This window comes from Odontesthes bonariensis, chromosome 19, assembly GCF_027942865.1.
Source record: "Odontesthes bonariensis isolate fOdoBon6 chromosome 19, fOdoBon6.hap1, whole genome shotgun sequence".
Taxonomy (NCBI): domain Eukaryota; kingdom Metazoa; phylum Chordata; class Actinopteri; order Atheriniformes; family Atherinopsidae; genus Odontesthes; species Odontesthes bonariensis.
Window position 1 is genome coordinate 15,067,162 of NC_134524.1, and position 20,546 is coordinate 15,087,707.

General features: G+C 39.5%; 1 protein-coding gene across 1 annotated transcript in view; it reads right to left on the bottom strand.

Moving 5' to 3' along the window:
* The window catches only part of pcxb (pyruvate carboxylase b), a 305,729-nt gene that overhangs the window by 141,089 nt on the left and 144,094 nt on the right, over positions 1-20,546 (bottom strand). Inside the window, exon 12 of the mRNA XM_075450834.1 lies at positions 13,324-13,506. Coding sequence (XP_075306949.1) covers positions 13,324-13,506 — 183 coding nt within the window. The remainder of the gene's footprint in view (positions 1-13,323; positions 13,507-20,546) is intronic.

Genomic DNA, 20,546 nt, shown 5'->3' on the forward strand with positions numbered 1-20,546 from the left:
TGAAATCTGCATTAAACAAGATTCTGGCTGAATGGTTTCTCAAACCTTGACAAGCAATTTGCATCCGTTCTCATTTTCCTATGAAATGAATTAGTTTGTACTTTGCGACTCTGCTTGATACAAATGTCTCCCTTACATTAACTGGAATGAAAGCAGAGAAAAACAAGAAAAGTGGTGATTCATTAAACAAGTGCAGACCACTGATTTATTTGCACTCAGATGTTGGAGATTAATGTTTGGGTTTAATTGGGATGTAAATTAAGCTGTCCTCAGAGCTTGGATTAAACAATTAATGTAGCTGTTCTGACTAATAAATCAAATTTAGCTATACAAATAAGAGCTTCACAGAGGGATAATGTTGGGGTTTGTAAGTTAGACTGAATGTATAAAACTTGACCAAAGGGAAAAAAAGAAAAACATAACCAAGCCATTGAACCGTTAACAGGAGGCTGAAGGATCTGAAAACATGATACACATGAGAACTTTATGACAACGCTGCTCATCAAGACTAACTGAAGTCAAACAGCTGAAGGAGGGGGAGCAACTCAATATAATTAAAAAAACAGGACAAAGATGTGTAGAGACAAATGAAGAGCTAGACATGACAGACTAATTACTTGACTAGACAAAATACATTTTATGTTAAAAACACCACAAAAATTTTACTTTTTTCCTATCTGTACATCTTTGATCCAACACCAACCATTTGTAAAAAAAAGAGCCCTTTAACTTTCATCCAAATCAAATTAACATAGTTTGTTATGATAATGCATAGTTATTGATATCGTTATTCTTGCTTCAGTTCAACTAAATTTGTCGTATTTTCCTGACTCCGCAGACTGCACTTTCTTCAACATGTTCTCTGTAATGCTTGTATGTTTTCTGGTTTCCCTCTCATGGGCCTCCTCACCACATGTCCTGCACTTTCATTGGTTGTAGCTCCCCACTGGCAGTTCATTAAGACCAAATATTTTGCATGCTTAACTCATTGGCTGCCAGCCATTTTCAGTGAAGAGAGAGCCATACTGCCAAGTGTTTTACAGTATTTTGACTGATTTTCCAAGACCCACAGAAAAGTGTGTCTTATGACTATGTACACACCGAAATTACCAAACGAAAGAGTAGACTCTCTTCTTTCATCAGGAAAAAAAAGTTTTTACCATTTTCAGTCCTTTAGTAATAGACAGTAGAACATAGGTTGGTTTCACCAAAAACAGCTGTTTGACCCAAAAAACGGAGAAAACACGCTTTTTCTTTTTTTGTGCAAAGTGGCACTGCTGCCACCTTGCGGGTAATTTTGCCAGTATAATCTCTGTTTAGTGTTTACAAGCCTAAGATTTAGTGACAAACTCCGCTAGATTGTCCCCCAGCCCGCTCCGTTAAACGCAATTGACGTCTATAGACGTCTTTGGCAGTCAGCGTTTTTTTTTTAAATTGACGTCTATAGACGTCAATGGCACCGAAAGAGTTAACATTTTGGTTGAGTTCGGGATATGTCCACAAGCCTCATGTCTTTGAAGTGTCAAAGAAACTGGTGACTACTGGTTGAATGCTGATTTACCTCAGATCTGGCCAATTTGTCTGTGACCTCCAAAATGTGTCTGCAACATGAATATTGAGCTTGAAATCTCTTAAGTTGATTTATCAACACCAATAACAATTGCTGAGGTCAAAAAGATCAGTGACCACATTTTGCGAGGGTCGCGCATATCTAGAACAAAAGGGCTTCCCTGGATGGGATCAGAGTTTTATCCAACGTTGCCACCGACTCACAAACACAGGGGGCTGCAATAAGGAGGAGTCACTTTATACACCTTCACCCCTGCAGGTGGAAACAAACTCCTTCAAGTGTAAACTGAACTGTCTCACCTACACAGATTCATATCAATACATCTTTAGGTCTCTCCAAAACAAGACAGAATATTAAGGCAATTGTTCTATGAGCTAGGGGGTCTTTTCCTCCATTTCTGACAGGTTTTCATAAGATCTATCAGCCAGCTTTTATTAATCTTTTTGTCTCAATAGTTCACCATGAAACTCTGAGAACAAGGACTGAACCAAAACCTTAAAACAAACAAAGTGAGTGGTCTCTGTTAAAGCAGAACTGCATGTGTTCTTTTAGTCATTTCATCGTTAGTAGGAGCTTCAGACAGAATAGATTTAATCAATTCCCACACTTGACACTAAATACCAAGTGAATCTTTTGCTGCAGCTGCCAATATTAAATTGTTTCAGCATGCAGAAAAATTAATTTTTTATACATGCCCACAGCTGCTGTTTATGGGTGGCGTTATTAACGCAGGCATTTATCTCTAGGAAGTGGAGCGATGCAATTGGACCAAAAAGTCTCTTGTGGAAAAATCTGTTCAAAAATCCTAAAGTGTTTTCATAGTCCAATACTCACTGAAATGTACCAACAATTGTAAAAAGATGTAAACAGAAGTCAACGGGTGTATGTGTCGTCCTGCCTTCCCTTCCTTGTCGTCTTAGTTTTGTTACACACTCTACATCTTGAAATCTCTTTTCCCATCCCTCCACAAGATTCTCTATCCATCTATCTTAACCCTCCTGCCTCATGTCATGTAACTTTCACATCCATCACCGCCCCCCTCTCCGTCTCAGCAGCTGAATGCGTGACATTTAACTGCTTCACACTAGCAGATCACTCTCTGTGGACACAATGTGTGGAGATACTCAGAGACACTGACAGACATGCACACACATGGACAGACTGTATACAGAAGAGGAGAACAAACAGAGCTGAAATGCCAGACCTAATTCCACACACCAGGTGTCAACCAAGGAGCTCAGGGTTGGTACACAAATTTCAAATATAATGATTCTGGTACAATGGAACCAATAACCAGCTGGTTTTTCATAATATAAATCTATTCAGAGACTGAAGTACAGCCATGTAGGTGCTGTTAACCTACTGTTAGGATACAATAGAATTTATGTTACAGTGTGACTTTATAAGCTACGGTTATAACCATAGTGTGAACAATTAATCAACCAAATGATTTTAACAAAGACAAAGAGGGAGGATGCATGAAAGTCTGACTGAAAATCTGATTTCAGGAATATAACGCATCTGAAAGGAAGTAAAGGGCTTTAACATGGCTTGACCAATAATGTTTGTAACATTTTTTTAAATAAAAGAAGTGTGCCTACATTAATGAGAAAGTCCATCTGTGAGACGATGATAAAACAAAGTACTTTAAAGAGTCAGACATAAAGCCTGTCTGGCCGACTCAAATCGGAAAGCAAGTATTTAAATTGAATGATGCCAGATGAAAGATAAAGCAGCCTAATTAAAAAAAAATAAATAAATCTCTTTCTGAAAAAAAAGAGCTGTCGTACTGTCTTAAAGCGGAACTCCGGGGCATTTGAAGCGTGTTTCCATTGCTAGAGGTTGTCAAATACTGCTAGTAGGACACAGAGAGATGCGTATCTGCGCTCCCTGTGTGAAGATCGCTCTGTCCGCACACCCTGTCATGCGAGGCTAATACGTGGTGGCTAAGGGGCAAGCGCTAACCCTTCCACGTAAAACAACAACTTGCACACTGCAGAAACGTCACACCACTTTATAACCCATCCGACAATAAAGTCACAAGCCTTACCATCAAAACCATATGCATGGTTCTCACATTACTGGCATGGGGACGTTACAAAACAACTTTATAAACAGCATGTAACTCACCGGCTGGTTGTAGGCTCGCGCATGTGAAAGCCCAAAAGAGTCGATGAAGAATAATCCCATATACAAAACAATTATATTCTCTAGAAAAACTGCGTTCAAGTATTTAAAACATTACAACAATACATGCCCAGTAATATTCTAGTAATATTCTAATGGTTAAAAACATTTCTGTTCTCATGTGTCTATGCATGAAATCTGCACGCTATCTTTTAACTTATCTAGACTGTTGCTTGTTTTTAAATTAATTTAAATTATTTTATTTGTTTCTCTTTATATTATTGAATATTTATATTTTTATCTTTATGTATTTTAATGCTTCTTCCACTCCCTGCTGCAATGCTTTTATTTTATGTAAAGCACTTTGAATTGTTTGTACATGAAATGTGCTATATAAATAAATTTGATTTGATCATGCTTCAAATTCTACCATAGTCAATCTTTGTGGAAACCACTTAAGGTTAATCCTTAGTAGTTAATTTATTTAGACCACACTGGCTAAATACACTGTTAAGCCTGATTTATACTCGGAAACCAGGTCGTCTGCGTGTGTCGCAGTTAACGCAGACACTACGCAGACACTCTGGTGCACCTCCTCAAAATTGTAACTCACCGCCGACATCGCCGCAGGGAGGAGAGAAAGGAGGCCTCTGATTGGTCAACTCTACATCCGCTCTACACTATGCCTATTTCCGGTTTGCTAACCGGCTGACGCTAACCGTGCTAACCGCGACGATTCTTTCGCCTCTGCCAGCTCCAGTAGTAGCAATATTTCTTCTATTTCTAGATCGATCAGCTGCATCTCAATCAAAGTGCGCATTCGTCCAGTCGCCATTGTTGTTGAATGACCTCCGTAACCGTGACACCCACAATCCTAGCTTGTTCGTGATTGTCCCACTTGCGTTGTGGCGTGGGATTAACATAGCGCAGACAGCGCTTCAAGGCATAAATCAAAAATAACTGCGTCGTGTCTGCGACAAGCTCACTGCGACACACTGCTGCGAAGTATACACGAGCCTTTAGCAGTTGTAGCTTAACTAGAAGCACCACACACACACACACACACACACACTGTATTGAATTAGATGAGAATTTTCTCTTAAGAACTATCAGTTTTTCTTATTTATTTCTTATTCATACATGCTGGAGTGTGTATGTCGCTCCATGCTAACTCAGTGGGAACTTGTGTCATTATTTACCAGCCAACAGTGGACCCCTGTCATTCCATATAAACCAGTGTAACAAACCTTTTCCTGTAATGCATAACAATTAACTAAATACATCCTCATACAGATTTAGGATGCAAGTACATAAAAATGATTGAAATCACATGCTTTTAAAAAGTACAAGTTCGATGATGGTGCCCCCCCCACAAGGGCTAAGGTGGCCACTGAGTAACTTTTTGTGGCTTCGAGCCATCAGGCCATATACAAGATATAAGATATAAAACGCCAGTGGGGTGAAAAGTTAATAGACTGTAGAAATGTGTGCTGCCGTAGTTTAACATAGGAATTAGTAAGATTAATCTATCTTACAGATGACTTATTCAGGGTTCCTACAGGTTTCTTCAAGTCAAATTTAAGTCTTTTTAAGACCTTTTTAAGACCATTTATAAAAAAAAAAATACCTACCGGCAAAGAAAACCTTTTTTTTTTTTTTTAAATTTGTTCATTTATTTCTCAAACAAATGAAAGTGTGGACTGTGTAAAGCATTGATGAAACATTGCAGCATAGTAGTAGTAAACGCTACAACACCACAGCACAGACACAGACAACAAGCCAAACAGAGGTGTGAAAAATCAAAGAAAATTTCAGCAGACCACAAAAAAGTTTAACTGACACAGTTAAGTTGTTTTTTAACATTGGTTATGTTAGCTAGCTACTTATTCCATGCTGGGAATATGGGGAGTCAGGGGCGTCAGCTGACCCAATAGTATACAGGGGCACAACAGGGGCACAGAAATATGATGCGAGCACGCAAAAATTTTTTGCAGTTATTTCTTTGAAGGAGGTCGGACAGCCGTTCTTGCCCACACTGGTTTCTAAGCCTGGTTTTCACAAACTAATTTACATACCCCACATCTCCTGTTTACACTGCTCCCATTTATCATCAAAGACAACTTTATGGATAGGTTTTCCAGACGGTGAGCGATATTAATCAAGCACTTTTCAAGTCCACTGTTGCTCCACAGCAACAGTGGACTACAACTTAAAGTGCTTATGAAACGAATTTTAATTGTTGGAATTTCACAGTTTTTGCTGCTGATTCTAAAGGTTCCAAGCCTTGCGATTAAAATGAGATATTGTCTGGATAATAATTTATCCGGGAAGTCATGTTAAAACGGGCTCAAAAGGAGCCACATTTTGTCTTTTTGTGCGAATTCTTTTTTTAATGCGTGACGTCATAGGGTTGACACAGAAGTTCTCGTAGTCTAACTGTAATGGCGGCGTCTATGGCTAAGACATCAAAGCACGGCAGAAAATATTGTGTTGCTGGAGGGCCAAATGGTGTTAGTTGCAAAAATAGCAGCTTCACTGAAGGGATCTCTCTACACATGTTTCCCAAACCAAAAACTACTGGAACTGAGGCTGACAAGGAGAAGGCAAAGACGAGAGCACGGTGGATACAGTTTGTACGGAGGCATCGTCGTGATTTTGAAGTGTCCTCAACATCCGTGTTGTGCTCCGTACATTTCCATCACAACTGTTTCACTAAAAATGTGGAGATCGCGGGAATGGTTGGGAATAGGAGACGTCTTTTAGCTGAAGCTGTTCCAACTATTGACATCGCTGGACCTGGTGTGCCGACGGAGACTGTCCCTGCTCGAACTACTGCTCGGGCGCGAAGACAGGTGAGTCTGAAATTTCCAGATCGGACATTACTGGACTTGTTTTTTTTATATATAATAATGTTCGCTTACTGTTCGCTTCTGAGAGGCAAGTGTCGACCACTGCTATTGGCTGAGAGCACGGTGGATCGTATCACAGCGTGCTGCTGCCTGCCGATAGCTGCACCTGTTACGGTGTTTGCTGCTCGGAAGCAGCAGGGAACTGCTCGCTTTGCTCTTCGGTCTACACACATATCCAGCTAGAATTGCTGTCTGGTCTCTCCGGTGATTGCGCCGGCTACGACATCCGAGGCTCCGTGGATCAGTCCTACCGATGGCTGCTGTCAGTCGTGCCGAGGCCGGGTGCCCATCTCCCTGCCGCCGACCCGTGAGGATCCGCAGACGGGGCCGCGCACTGGAGGATCTCCGACCCGTTAATCCACGCCATTGTTTATTAAGCTTATATTAAAACCATGTTATTATCACATACGTTTTTTTTTAAGTGGCTGGATTTCAAAGTGCCCCTTCGTTAGGTTTCGACGTGTCAAAGACAGCGCAGCAGAATGCCATATCTGCGAAACCGGCATGTTCAAATCTTTTCCAGTTTACCACAGCAAACATACACTATTGTGTCATTTGATTGATAACATCTTAATAATAATCAGCGTGTAGTAGGAGCGATGGCTGTTTTGTGCCGCCGATCCTGTGCCGAAAATGGTAACTTTCTTTAATTTCCATTACCCATACGGGAGGTGCAGAGAGCCTCTTCAATATAGATATTAAATCGATTTGTGTGGCTTAAATTCAACGAAAGTTTTTCCACATAATGTTAGAGGTGTGTTCTTTCGACCTGCTGATGTTTGTATCAGAATTTTGGTTCCTTTATGAGATATAGGTCCATCAAATGTATGTTATTTTCACAGCCAGCCATACTAGCAAATAAGGGAGTCAACCCTATGACGTCACGGTCACGTGGCCAATTTCGCACCAAAGGCCACATAATTCACACTTTTAAATGGCCGTTTTAACAAGTTATGCCCGGAAAATTTAGTTCAAGTTGGATTGATGGTTTTAGAAAAAGACAAAAATTTCATTTGAATGATAGATGAACATTCGTTTCAGTGCATCTTTAAGGAGGCAGCTAAATTAGCTGCCTCCTTAAGTTGTCTCTCCCTCTTTTCTGTGGGCATTTCGAATTGTCTGCATTTTAACACAACATGCAGGTGAATAATTCGAACTGTGCTTTATTTCCATCATTCATCTTGCTTGATAAAACGAAATGTCATCAGCTGCCTGTAACTTAGTTTGGTAGCCTACCACAAAACAACCTGAGCCATGTAAAACGTTGACTGCAAGCTAGCTGGCTGTCGGTGTTTTTTTTTTGCTACCTAAACAGTAGCTGGCTGTCAGATTATTTATGGTCACTAAACGTCCTAAACTCGACATTGGATTCGAGAGAAGTTGATTGTGATCATGTCTTGTAGCCTAGGCACTGTGTACACATTTCAAGCTCACCTTTCCAGGCAGTCAGGGCAGTCACTCTACTCCCACAGTGTCTCTGCCGCCCGGTCGTGTGCGCGCTTGTTTTTTTTTTTTTTTTTTCTAGTGAAGCGTGCTGCTTAACCCCGCAACGCCCGCGCCCCTCCCTTTTGCCTAAATCTCCAGGTGTCTGGTGAATCTGAATGATTGACTCTGAAGACTTTATTTTTGGAAACTTCAATCAAAATGACGAATTATACAGAAAATCATGTTGAAACATGAAATCATATTTGCCTATGTTATTTTTTTTCTCCTGTGCATGTCACTGATACCGGGGCACCTCAGATCTACAGGGGGGCACGTGCCCCCGTGAAAAGGGTCTCGCGACGCAGATGTGGGGAGTAGAGAGAACTATAAATAATGAAAATCAACTAAAAAAATTTGTCGTTTCGTTGAGGCTCTCATCGAACATAAGAACGAACGGTGATTTGTTTACCTTGGACACCAGTTCCTCTTTAATATACACAGCTAAACCAAACTTGGCTATGTACGCTGTTTTGTCGGGACCACAAGTAATTGTGGCAGCGATGTAGGAATCGGGGAACATGCATTTAAACAACTCTGAAATACCCTCGTTTCCATTATATGAATGGTGTTTGGCGATTGTGTTAGGAGTCCACAACACCTCTGCTTTCATGGTTGGTGTGGACCCAAAAGCTGTTCGCAGATCTACTCTAGTTGCGGTGACGGTCGTAACTTGAGGGGCTGTACTAGCAGTTGGCTGGTTAACGTTATCTGCTAGCTCAGATACATTAATAGCTAACTGGCTAGCGTTGGCCGGTTGAAACACCCCGGCGATGGAAGGAGTTTGATCCTTCGCTTCGATATTATTCATTTGCTTGGAGGACTTGGCGTGAGACTCTAAAGCCTTCAAGCCCATAGTACCAAGCTGAATCCTCTTTTTGCACACTGTGCAAAAAGCCTCGTATAAATTATTGTCCACTGGTTTTAACCAGTGACAAAATGATTCTTTCTCGCGCCACGCTTCATTACATTTACATTTCCCCATAATCCCAGCAAGAGATGGGAAGCAAGGAAAGCAAACAAATGTTAAAAAACAACATGACGGCGTAAGTTAAACTTTCTTGTTTTCTGCTGAGGTTTGCCTTGATTTTTCACGCTTCTGTTTGGCTTGTTGCTGTGGTCTGTGTCAGTGCTGTAGCAATGTGATCGGACCCGGGGCGGAGCGGAAGCGGCAGCGTTGCGTTCTCAATGATTGGTTCCGCCACTCTTCATTTAGGCTACGTTATTTAGGCTTTTCAAAATAATAGTAGCCTAGTTGACAAATGAAACGTTTGAGGAGAATGCGATACGGAGAAGTTACTGCACAAATTTTAAGACCCAAATATCAAAATTCAAGACTTTTTCAAGTCTTTTTAAGGTATTATTTCCAAATTCATAAATTCAATGCTTTTAAGACTTTTTAAGACCCCGCGGGAACCCTGTTATTGCTCGTATTTCAGACAAATTGATGACTCCCCGCTTTGTGGCAATATGTTAATATCAGTAACTTTTTGATGATTGCACACTATATCGTCCTAGGTTGCTATTGAGTTTTCATAGTACATCCCCACATTAAAAAAAAAAAATCTGCAATGATAATATTAGCGGTGCCTCTTTATTGGAAATGTCTGTATTGAATTAGATGAGAATTTTCTCTTAAGAACTATCAGTTTTTCTTATTTATTTCTTATTCATACATGCTGGAGTGTGTATGTCGCTCCATGCTAACTCAGTGGGAACTTGTGTCATTATTTACCAGCCAACAGTGGACCCCTGTCATTCCATATAAACCAAGTGTGGACCTTTTCCTGTAATACATAACAATTAATTCAATACATCCTCATACAGATTTAGGATGCAAGTACATAAAAATGATTGAAATCACATGCTTTTAAAAAGATTTAAGATTTTAAAAAATTTGTGTAAAATGAAAATTCAAAAGAAATGTTCTAATGCTGACCATTTTATTTCTAATTTTATTCTGGGAGTTCAAGTTTTTAAACTTTTTAAATTTCTATTATACCTAATACAGTGTTGAGCTTAAAACTTACGACTTACGAAAACTGTACCTTTATATCTTGTTTCAAAAAATAACAATATGTTTCAAGGTACTGGTTTGTTCACTAAGTAGCCTGTTCTACAGCCTCTCTACAGTCTGAAAGGCTGCTGTGGCTGCAAGTCGTTAAAAAGCGACGTGTGTGAATGGGTCGTTGAAATCCCTGCTCCAGCCTGTAGGGGGACAACTGAACATCAAATTTAACACACACACACATTTAGGTCCCCTCTTGGCTAAAGTGATCAAACTTCACCAGATGGTTTTTCACATGATTTTAACATGATTTAAAGCATGTCCAACAGTGGACCTAAAAAATGACCCCTGTTGGCTCCATGGTCCACTGTTGGTGAATGTGTAACGACGCCGAAGTCCACTGTTAGATAGGTACACAAGTACACACACCCACACACACTTTTCATCCTAATGTGTTAAAGGAAAAGATAACCGTTTTAAGCTCCCTGCTGTGGTAAAGATTATAAATCTTTCATGTGAGAACTGTAACTAGCTTTTCCAAATGTAAGTCTGTTAAGGAGTCATTTAAACACTTCCAATTGTGCTTTTGCCAGCATGATGAAAATAGCTGAGGTCTCAACACTTTGTGTTAACATGGCACAGTATAGTTAAATGGATACAGTATCAAGACTTAACTGTCATAAAACACATTGTAATACACGCCCCTTAGAAGAAAAACACAGAATTAAAAAGATGTGAGAAATCTATAGTATATATATATATATATATATATAAAAACTAAAAAGCTTGCAATGATAACGACAGCAACAAGAGGAGGACTAAGCACTGACAACTTTTTTCCATAGTGGCTGTTCACATAAGCACATCACACACCAGGAGGCTTTCTGCTGGAGAAGCGCCCTCCCGAATGGAAATGCATGAGAGAGGGGGCGGGGAAACATCTAGAGAGTGCAGTAGGCAGCATGTGATGCAGAAATTAAACATGTGAGAATAAAAGATTATTTTTCTTATTCTGGTGATATGAATATTGTATATATTGTACGTATCTACCAGCCGGGGCTATTTAGAGACAACATGGGAAGCCGGACAGCCTCTCCCATTCTCTGGCGAAATTGCTACATCTGTTAAATTGACGATAAAACAGTTATTCACAAAACACAAGATATGCCCAATACTGCATTTACTTTCATAACTACAACATGTTGTCCTGTAGCTTAATGAAGTGATTTGTTCTGAAATCGCCGCCGTTCACTGAGGAAATCATGTTACGAAGCCCCCACTAACAGCCAGGCTTTCGAGCCGAGGGCTGGGAGGGGGCGGGAGAGTCAAGTTTTTTTCTACAATTCTAGATCATCATTGGCTAAATCGACTTGAATTTTCAAAGTCTATACCTTCTTTCTGTGTATTTGCTGGGCATACTTGTCATACTAGACACAGCTATGTTATAACTAATTATTTTTAACTTTGCTATCTTCTGCTTTGGGATGGCACGAGCCACTACAACCCTGAACGCGTAATATGGGCTTCCCCTGTTTTAAAAGTCAGCAGCCGCCACTGGTATCTACAATAGCTGGGGGCGAGCAGAAAGGACAAAGTATCACCAAGACACACATGCTCACTTGCACAGAGGCAGTAAATGCTCCAGAATATTTCCTTACAGGATCTTACACTGTCTCACCCGGTGATGGTATGTGACCCGGTGGGTGGAAAAAAATAAGATAAAATAAATTAATGTGAAAGTGTGTGAAAATGACTAGTCTGTTCCCGGTGGCCTTTGCTGATATAGTATCAACTATTGTGTGCACAGTCAGACCATCAAACGGTAACAGAGCAGGCAACAAACTGCACAAATGTACCACTTCTTACTAACTTGCACTCACTCTACAGCTGATTTGGTGTTTCACAGCTTAACGGCTTCGCACCATTAATCTGACCTAGCTTGAAGAGTTTCTCTTGTAACTGTTGTGAATGGGTTAAGAGCCTATCTCACAGATAACCAGAAATGTACGTCTCTGCCAACAAAGAATCCCCCTTTACATCCACGGTTGGGGTCTATGACAAATTCTTACTTGATTTAAAGAAAAGTAAATGTTCCACACTTGCATAGTGACTCTTCGCCTATCTGGGTTTTACATCACACTTTAAGGGAGACACAGTTGACCCTTTTTCACAAGCTGATATCATTTCTTGAGGCGTTAGTTAAACGTCCGACAATCTTTGGTCAAAATAACTTTACTTTTGGGATGAGTAGTGCTAAATAATGAGAGAACATACGATAAACACTCAGAGCTCAGACCAAACTGAAAGGTACAGCACTTTTATTCTCATATTTATTTCCCTTGATGCAGTTGGAACATCAACAGCTGATAGAATACCTGCTATTTTAAGCATAAGTTTGTCAGGACTCGTATGTTGAATGACAGATTGAAAATCAGAATTTCTAACTTTCAACTTCTACATTACAATACGCTAATTAGAAGTCAGATTTTCATATTGGAATATAAAACATACAAAAAATTTACTCGTAGAGCATTACTGGCTCATTTTATCTCTGAGTGAACTATAGAACTAATGAGATTTTATGTTATTAGAGTAGCAAAAAGCAACAAGAGTTTAATTTTTCTTCTTCTCCTTCTCCTCATCTGAAGCTAGGCACAGATAACAAGAAAAGAGGCTGGATAACCTTATAAAGTGACAAGTTTCCCTGCACATTGAAACAGCTCATTGATGTCACATTTTCAACTTAAGGAAGCTGAAAACACAAGGTCAGTAATGTGTTTTTGAGTTAGTAGTGACCTCAGATTCCTAAATATATACTCTTAAGATATAAAGTGATTTCTCCTTCTAAATGGGTCCTTTAAAGTAAGATTGTCATTTACACCATCACAAATGCAGAATTTTTTTACTATATATATTTTAATCCACGCTACATCTATGCAGCACGTTACTCTTCACAATCACACACCGATGCGCATAGTGGGGTCATATTTTGCATTGTTGCCTAAAGACATGTCAAGACATAGAAATCAAACCCCTGGTCGTCTGACTGGAAAATAACCACTAACAACCGAACTACGGCTGACCCCATGGCTCAGGTGTCAAAAAGCATCACTTCAACAAGTCCTAATTTTCAAATCAAACCCCTCAAGATCCACAAGTAAACAACAACTTAAAATAAAAACAAGGAGCGAAGACATGCACACAGCACATGTGGTGGAGTTTCCTACCTTGACCCCTCGCACTCTGAACTCAGCCAAGGCTCGGCTCATCTTGGAGGCAGCTGTATTCAGGTCTTTTCCACTGGCGATGACTTTTACCAGCAGTGAGTCATAGTGGGGTGAAATAATAGCCCCCTGGAAAGCTGAAGCGCTGTCCAGACGGATGCCCATGCCTTCACCACTTCTGAAAACCTGGAGAAGGAGAAGACATGAAAAAGTCTTAATAAATTGTGTGTCTCAGAGATATTCAGTTCTACATATACACACTGTACATACATACAAACACCAACACACTATACCTATTGTATATAATGTATATACACAACTCCCTGATCTAACAAATGCAATAAATACACTGCATACAAACACTTTTAAACATTATGTAGATACAGTAAATCTGTGAATAATTGTTCATTAACATCAAGTGAACCCAATTAGGAGGCAAAGCACCGTACAATAAATCAAGAATATTTGGCCTTCGGTATATCCTTGATTTATTGCACAGCTTTTATCTCACAGTAAGAAGTTTTAAGATTTAGTGTTTTCATTAGGGCTTATCGTTTCACCGGCAGTTTCCTGGTGGCTCAGAGGACCAAGATATGCAAGTGCACCATGTTGAAATGCAGTTGCATGAGATTTAAAAATGGACAAAAATTCAACAACCAAGATTTTGTGGGCAAATAAAGACAGAAGAGAAAGAGATACTGGGCAGGCAGAACTGAATGAAAAGCCAGGTACCATATTAATAATTGCAGTCTAAGGTGATCGTTTCATTCAGCCCAGGGCACTGTCAAACAAGAAAATCCCACTTTCCTTTTTTTTTTCCCCCCCACACTTTCACAACGTCATTGTCTCCATTACCCCTTTTTCGTTATGGACTCTGGAGACCCAAATAATTTAAGAACTGAAATGGTTTGACACACATGTCCAGATCTGGCCACTTGCTGCCCTGTACACCCACAGCTGCCTCACTCCGTATAGACCAGTGTTTCTCAATTCCGGTCCTCGGGACCCACTGCCCTGCGTGTTTTCGATGTTTCCCTCCAGCACACCTGATTCAAATGATCAACTCATCATCAAGCTCTGCAGTGGCCTGATCAGGAGCCATTCATTTGAATCAGGTGTGCTGGAGGAGGGAAACATCAAAAACATGCAGGGCAGTGGGTCCCGAGGACCGGAATTGAGAAACACTGGTATAGACTGTTATCCAGCATCACCTCTGTTTTCCAGGGGATTGTGAATCAGTAATTGCACACTAAAGTGTAGAAAAGCTTACCATCAGGACTTATACCTCATCACTACAGAAGCGTCCCCATTATGTTTTCACTATGCTTTAATCATTCAACTTTTCATTTCCACTCGTCTCTGTGGTTCAAACATCATTTTCTTTATTTCCAAACATTGTAAGTCGGTTGTAATTGTAAGTATCATAACATTTCTGTCCACATGTTATAGGCTACCACTTCGATGCATTTGAGAGTTATTTCAGTACATCTCTTAAACGCTCCAGTCCTTCTGCAGCATAGACCAACAGAAAGTTTCCTTTCCTTTGAAGATAAAAAAAAAAAGAAAAAAAACAGGTTGGTGTGCCACAGGATATTACAAGTCACTTTCTCTCAGAGCTGCTAATGCAGAGTTCAAAAACATCTTATAACCCCAGTTTCAAGGGACCAAGTCAAAGGAATAAGAAATACTTGATGTCCATGTTGGATGGTAAGAAAAAAATGCATTAAGGTTCCTAAAGAAGGACTCACGACTACAGTTTCTTGTTATTCAAAAAAGCCATCTGACAGAAATGTAAAGAAATATCTTTAAATCCCTTAGGGATGCAACGATACCATGTGCGTGTACTCACACTCAGTATTCATTCAAGTGTTCAGATACTACAGAACCGATACCAGTGTGACAGGAGCTTAATTTTCCTGCAACGTGTTTGCTAATGTTAAAATAATATATTGCACTAAGAGTAGTTTTATAATACTAAAAGACACAAAGTGCAGTTGTATTTCAGTTCAATATGCCTAAAGAAAATAAAATGTGTTTAATTGTAAGGACTGTAATGGCCTTGATTAGTACTTATATCGGTACTCGGTATCAGCAAGTACTAAAGGGTAAGTACTTGTACTCGGTTTAAAAAAAAAAAAAAAAAAAAAAAAAGTAGTATCAGTGCATTCCTAAAAATCCCTATTTCAAATGTTTCCAAAATTGAGGAAATTAATACCACACAGGGTATCTGAAGAACTTAAAAACTAATTTATACTCCCGTTACGTACGTAAATAGGTACGTTCGTTTCAAACATCGTCAAGAGTCACCGCCCACATACTCCTGTGCGTGCTTTTCGTTAGCATGGTTGTTACATACAAAATGAACGCAGAGGGATATAAGGCTCTGTCTGTATGCGTTTGCGTATTCAATGTTGAGCATAAATGAAACAGACTGACCAGGATTCTACACCAATATCTCTCCTGGAGATGGCCAAAAGGAAAACTTGCTTTAGGGGTTCTTTGCTGCTGGAGAGTTAAGATGTTATATCCAGTGTTAGACCTATTTTTTTTTCAATAATTTATCAAATATGGCAAAGTCAAAATTAACAATACAAGCTGAATGTTTAACATTTTAAATGTTTGTTTGAGGTTTTAAATTTTGTCAAAGGCTGCTGAGAAATTAAAGATGTTTAAAGTTTTCCAGAAAATTTTAAAGGCTTTTTTAAACAAAGCGTTTGGTGATAATAGGTTAAAGTGGGGGTAAAAAATTTAAAAAAAGACAATAAAAAAAAAGTTAAATACCTTTGATAACAAGTTGAAGTTAATTCAACTAACGACTGAACAAAGCTTATTTAGGACAATGACTCCTTAAGCAGAACCTCAACCACTTTTCAGTTTACTTTTATAGTTTTATAGTAGTGTAGCCCAAAAAGCCCTTTAAACCATTTATCATCAAGTTCAGTTCCACTTTTATCCGCACCTCCAAGAAGCTTCACAAACCTTTCAACCTCTCAATGACTTTCACCCAACTGCCACTTCTGCTGCCAACAAGTTTGATTTTCCTTTCACTATTCTAAGTTTCTGCTTTTGTACAATGTCGCAAGAGGCAGTACACATACAGCTAAAGCGAATATATGGAGAAGAAATAGCAAGGCAACACAGACTGCCTGCCAGCTCAGTGTATGAAGCAGAGAGACTTAAAGCGACAGCATTTCTGAGCTCCAACTGATAACATACCAATTAAAGGAGGAGAGAAGCAGATGGAGAGGGAGAGACACAGAGATGTAAAGAGCAATAAATGAACAGAGATGGTTGAAGTCCAGCTGTGCATAATCAAGGCAGGGACAGTAGTTTCACGTCAGAAGAGAGGTGAGAGTAGAGGCGCGAGACAGGCAGAACACGAGTGGAGAAGCAGAAAGTTTGTTATCAAGTCATCTTTGGCCAACAAAATAATAATATTACACACAGCACCTTATGCACATTAGTTAGAATTTTTTTCACTTGGGTCAGACATAAAATACAACCCCCGTCAGGCCATCTAAATATCCTTACTGGGCGTCATGCTGTTTGAACTGACTTGAATGCAAGTCGTGATCATGTAACAGCAGCGAGAGAAATTAAAATCTGTTCCAGATTAGCTTTCACATGTCCCTGAGCCAAAATGTTTACTATGATATTAAATTAAGATATCGATCTTGTATTCCATTTTAAAATGACAATAAACTGGTGTGTATGTTTACAAAGTTTTGACAGATACCATGAGGTTAATCTGAATTGATACACTCATTTAATAAGTCAGATGGCCCAAATGACAAATGAACATCAAATGTAAGTCAGAAAATGGAAATGTCGTATGCAGTTACAGAGCGGGAATAACAAAAGGTGACATCTTTGTATGCACCACGGGGAGTAGACAAATTACAACCCATCTTGGAAATGACTAATGAACATATCTTGAAAACCTGCGCTGTATTAACTTCATTATGTATGTGAAAATAATGGAGCAGCATGTCATACTGTCATTTCTATTGAATTACTCTGAATTTCAAATGGCATCCAGAGGGCAGCCGTGCACACAAGAGCCCTCAAACTTCATCTCCAGAGTACTGTCAACACTGGTTGGACACAGAATTCAGTCATATGTCAGTTTGGCTCAATCCATGCATGTGTAAAGACGACCAATAGATCAGGCAGTGTTTGATAAACTAGTGGGAAGCAAAATGACAAGATTCCTACCATGCAAAGGATTATGTTAATTGTGCACTTTATGTGCATCTGCATGTAATTTATGCATTCATAGGAGAAAAAAAATGCATGTTTTCCTCAGCAACCTGAATCTCTCCCGTTGTACATCGGCTTTTCCTACAGGATTATTCAAGAGATCAAAAGGTAACCCAAGCTTTACTATTGGCATTTAGCAAAAGGAGCCTGAAATTGGTGCCTTCAACACCAATAACATTGATTGGAGAACTAATGTCTGTGGTGAATCATTATTGGGACCTTCTTACACTCAGAAACCCAAACAGTTAATTTGTTTTAAGTAATTTATGTGACTTCCATTGTGAATGACAGTTCAAGCCTGGTGATGAAAATCAAGATCAATAGAGCCAGTAATAGTCAAATTTTATCAACACTGTTAACCGCAGTTTCTTTATATCATAGATGTTTGGATGGACCTGTGAATTCATGTTCATTATGCCTTTTCCATTATTACTTTTCAAATGGTCAAATAAACGGCTGGATTGCAACACTTGAGAAATGTAATGCATGTATGACCCTAGTAACCCTGGTTACCTACCATTAAAACCTATTTTCTGTGGTCTTCTTTGAGCTGTCTCATTTATGATCGATCAACTAAGCAGCATGTTGATACCATGCATGGACAGGGCCCGTGTCTGACCTTACAGATTTGATAGACACTGGTTGTACATGGCATATGCCTGTCTGAAGCTTTCCTGGCAATCCAGTCGTCACAAGTACCTGAATCCATAATAGACCAGCTTCACCTCTCTTTTATTTCAATTTCCCTCCAATGCTGTCAATTTCACCTTCATCTCCCATCAACTTTTTCCTCATTTCAAAAAACTATCATCTATCTCACCTCTCTGTGTGTCATCCTAGGCATGGCTTCATATATACATTCTCTCTTACATCATATAAACTCAGTCTCCGTTTTCCTTCCATCTTCTGTATTAGTCTTTTTAGCACTTCAGAATAACAGTGGCGGTATTCCACACCAGGACCCAAAATGCACTTGCAGGTGCATTTTCTTGATTTTAAAACTGTACTTGCCGTTGGGCACCAACTGTTACTCAGTGAATGCACACACGGCCTCCTTTCAATTCCCTTTCATCAAAAGGCTTGACTACATTAGCTCTTATCAATTCTCTCAGAGTGTGTGTGCACTCCAGAAGGGGGTATAATGAACTAAATGAGCAACAGAGGATCTCTTCTACTTCCCATCTTTTCCACACTTTAGTCGCCCTCTGAATTTTCTATCAATTATCTCACATTCTGCCTCCCCTCCTCTCCTCCTCAGTGTGCACTCTCCAATTTTCCTCTGTTCATGTTTTCTTCATCTCCCTTCTTAATCCTCTCCTCCACTGCTCTTCCCTCCATCTGCCTTTATTTGCTATCCATACCTCCCGTCTCACTATTTCAAGCTCTTCGCCCATCATTTCCTTCACTCATATCTGCTTTTCCTTTTAAAATGTCCTATGTTCTTCCTTCTTCCCCTTATTCTCATTACATGTTCCCCTTAAATCAGCACTACATATGGTACTCTAATGCTCTCGCCTTCTTCCGCATCATAATCTAAAAGAAAAAACCTGCCAGCTAATTGGTCACCTAAAAACAGTCAAACACACTAAGCAAAGAGTGTAGTGAACAGCAGACGGAAAAATAAAATACTGGGATGCAGATGCCCACTACCTGCATACAGACTCAGTCAGGCTCATATCTCATGTAGTACTAAACATCAGAGCAACCATTAGAGTCAGTGACCACCAGATGTCTGTGACTGCATTACAAGCTGTGGAAGTGCATTGGGTGGACATACAAGCACACAAATCTGATATACAAGTCATCTAGATTTGGATGGACCTCGAGCTCTGCCACACAGAGGTTGAAGAGACAATTGCTAACAAAATCTCTAGATTGTATAGATTAAAAAAAGAAAATCCTCATAGGACAAAACTGTACATACTTTTGTTTTAATATCTGTCTACATGGTTCAGATCAACTATAAACTTTATGAACAAACCATAATGGACATGATAAATGTCAGTGTCAGCATATGTCACCACTGCACCACAAGGTAAAACACAGTTTAAAGCTTCAGCTCAGTCTACAAACATTACACATGCTCAATGATTCCAATAAAATGTCATAGTATACGCTTTGTAAGTAACACACTGAAATTTTCCTTTTCCCCACCTGCTAAGATATGCTCCTTAAATCAAATTTTACGTGGTGGGTTTAGGGTCCCATCAACCATGCCGACAACATGCCGTTACTGATGGCAGAGTCGAGTCTCGATTCAAATTTTGGACAAAAAGCAATTCCCATATTCAGTGTCCACAGAGGAAGAGCCTTTATTATTTTTGGCTTATTAACTTGAACACTAAAGTCACTAAATTTTGCAAACGTCTACCTCATGTGATATGGCCTGAAAAGTTATCAGCCAATTAAATGAGTTGATCAATATCATATATATGTCTAATAAAACAATCAGACCATTAAGTCCCACAAGTATGGTTTAGATTTAAAAATAAGTCAAATGTTTTTGTTCCTCAGCAGTGTTGTTTTCGTCAACGATGACGAAATCATTTCGTTGACGCCACTTTTTTTCATGACGATAACGAGACGGTGACGAGATAAACATAGCTCTCTGATGACGAAAACATGACGAGACGTGTGTGAGTTTTCGTTGACGAGACGAGAATGGACGAAAATGTTAGTGGGTGATCTGTCAGACGTTTAAAATGCATGACATTTCTGCTTATTGTGTGTGTTAATTAAAACCTAAAAAGTATCTGCTGCGGCACCTTAAGGCTCGCCACAGGGATATTTTTTCGAAGGTAAGTTACAAATGCTGTTAGCATAGTAAGCTAATACATTAGTACGTTTTCCACATACTCCTGGCGCAAATGGGCTGCTAACTTCAGGCTAAAGTTAGCTTTTGTTACGCTAACGTCAATTCATAAAGCCTGGTTTATAGTCGGTAACGCAAGACGCAACACAAGACG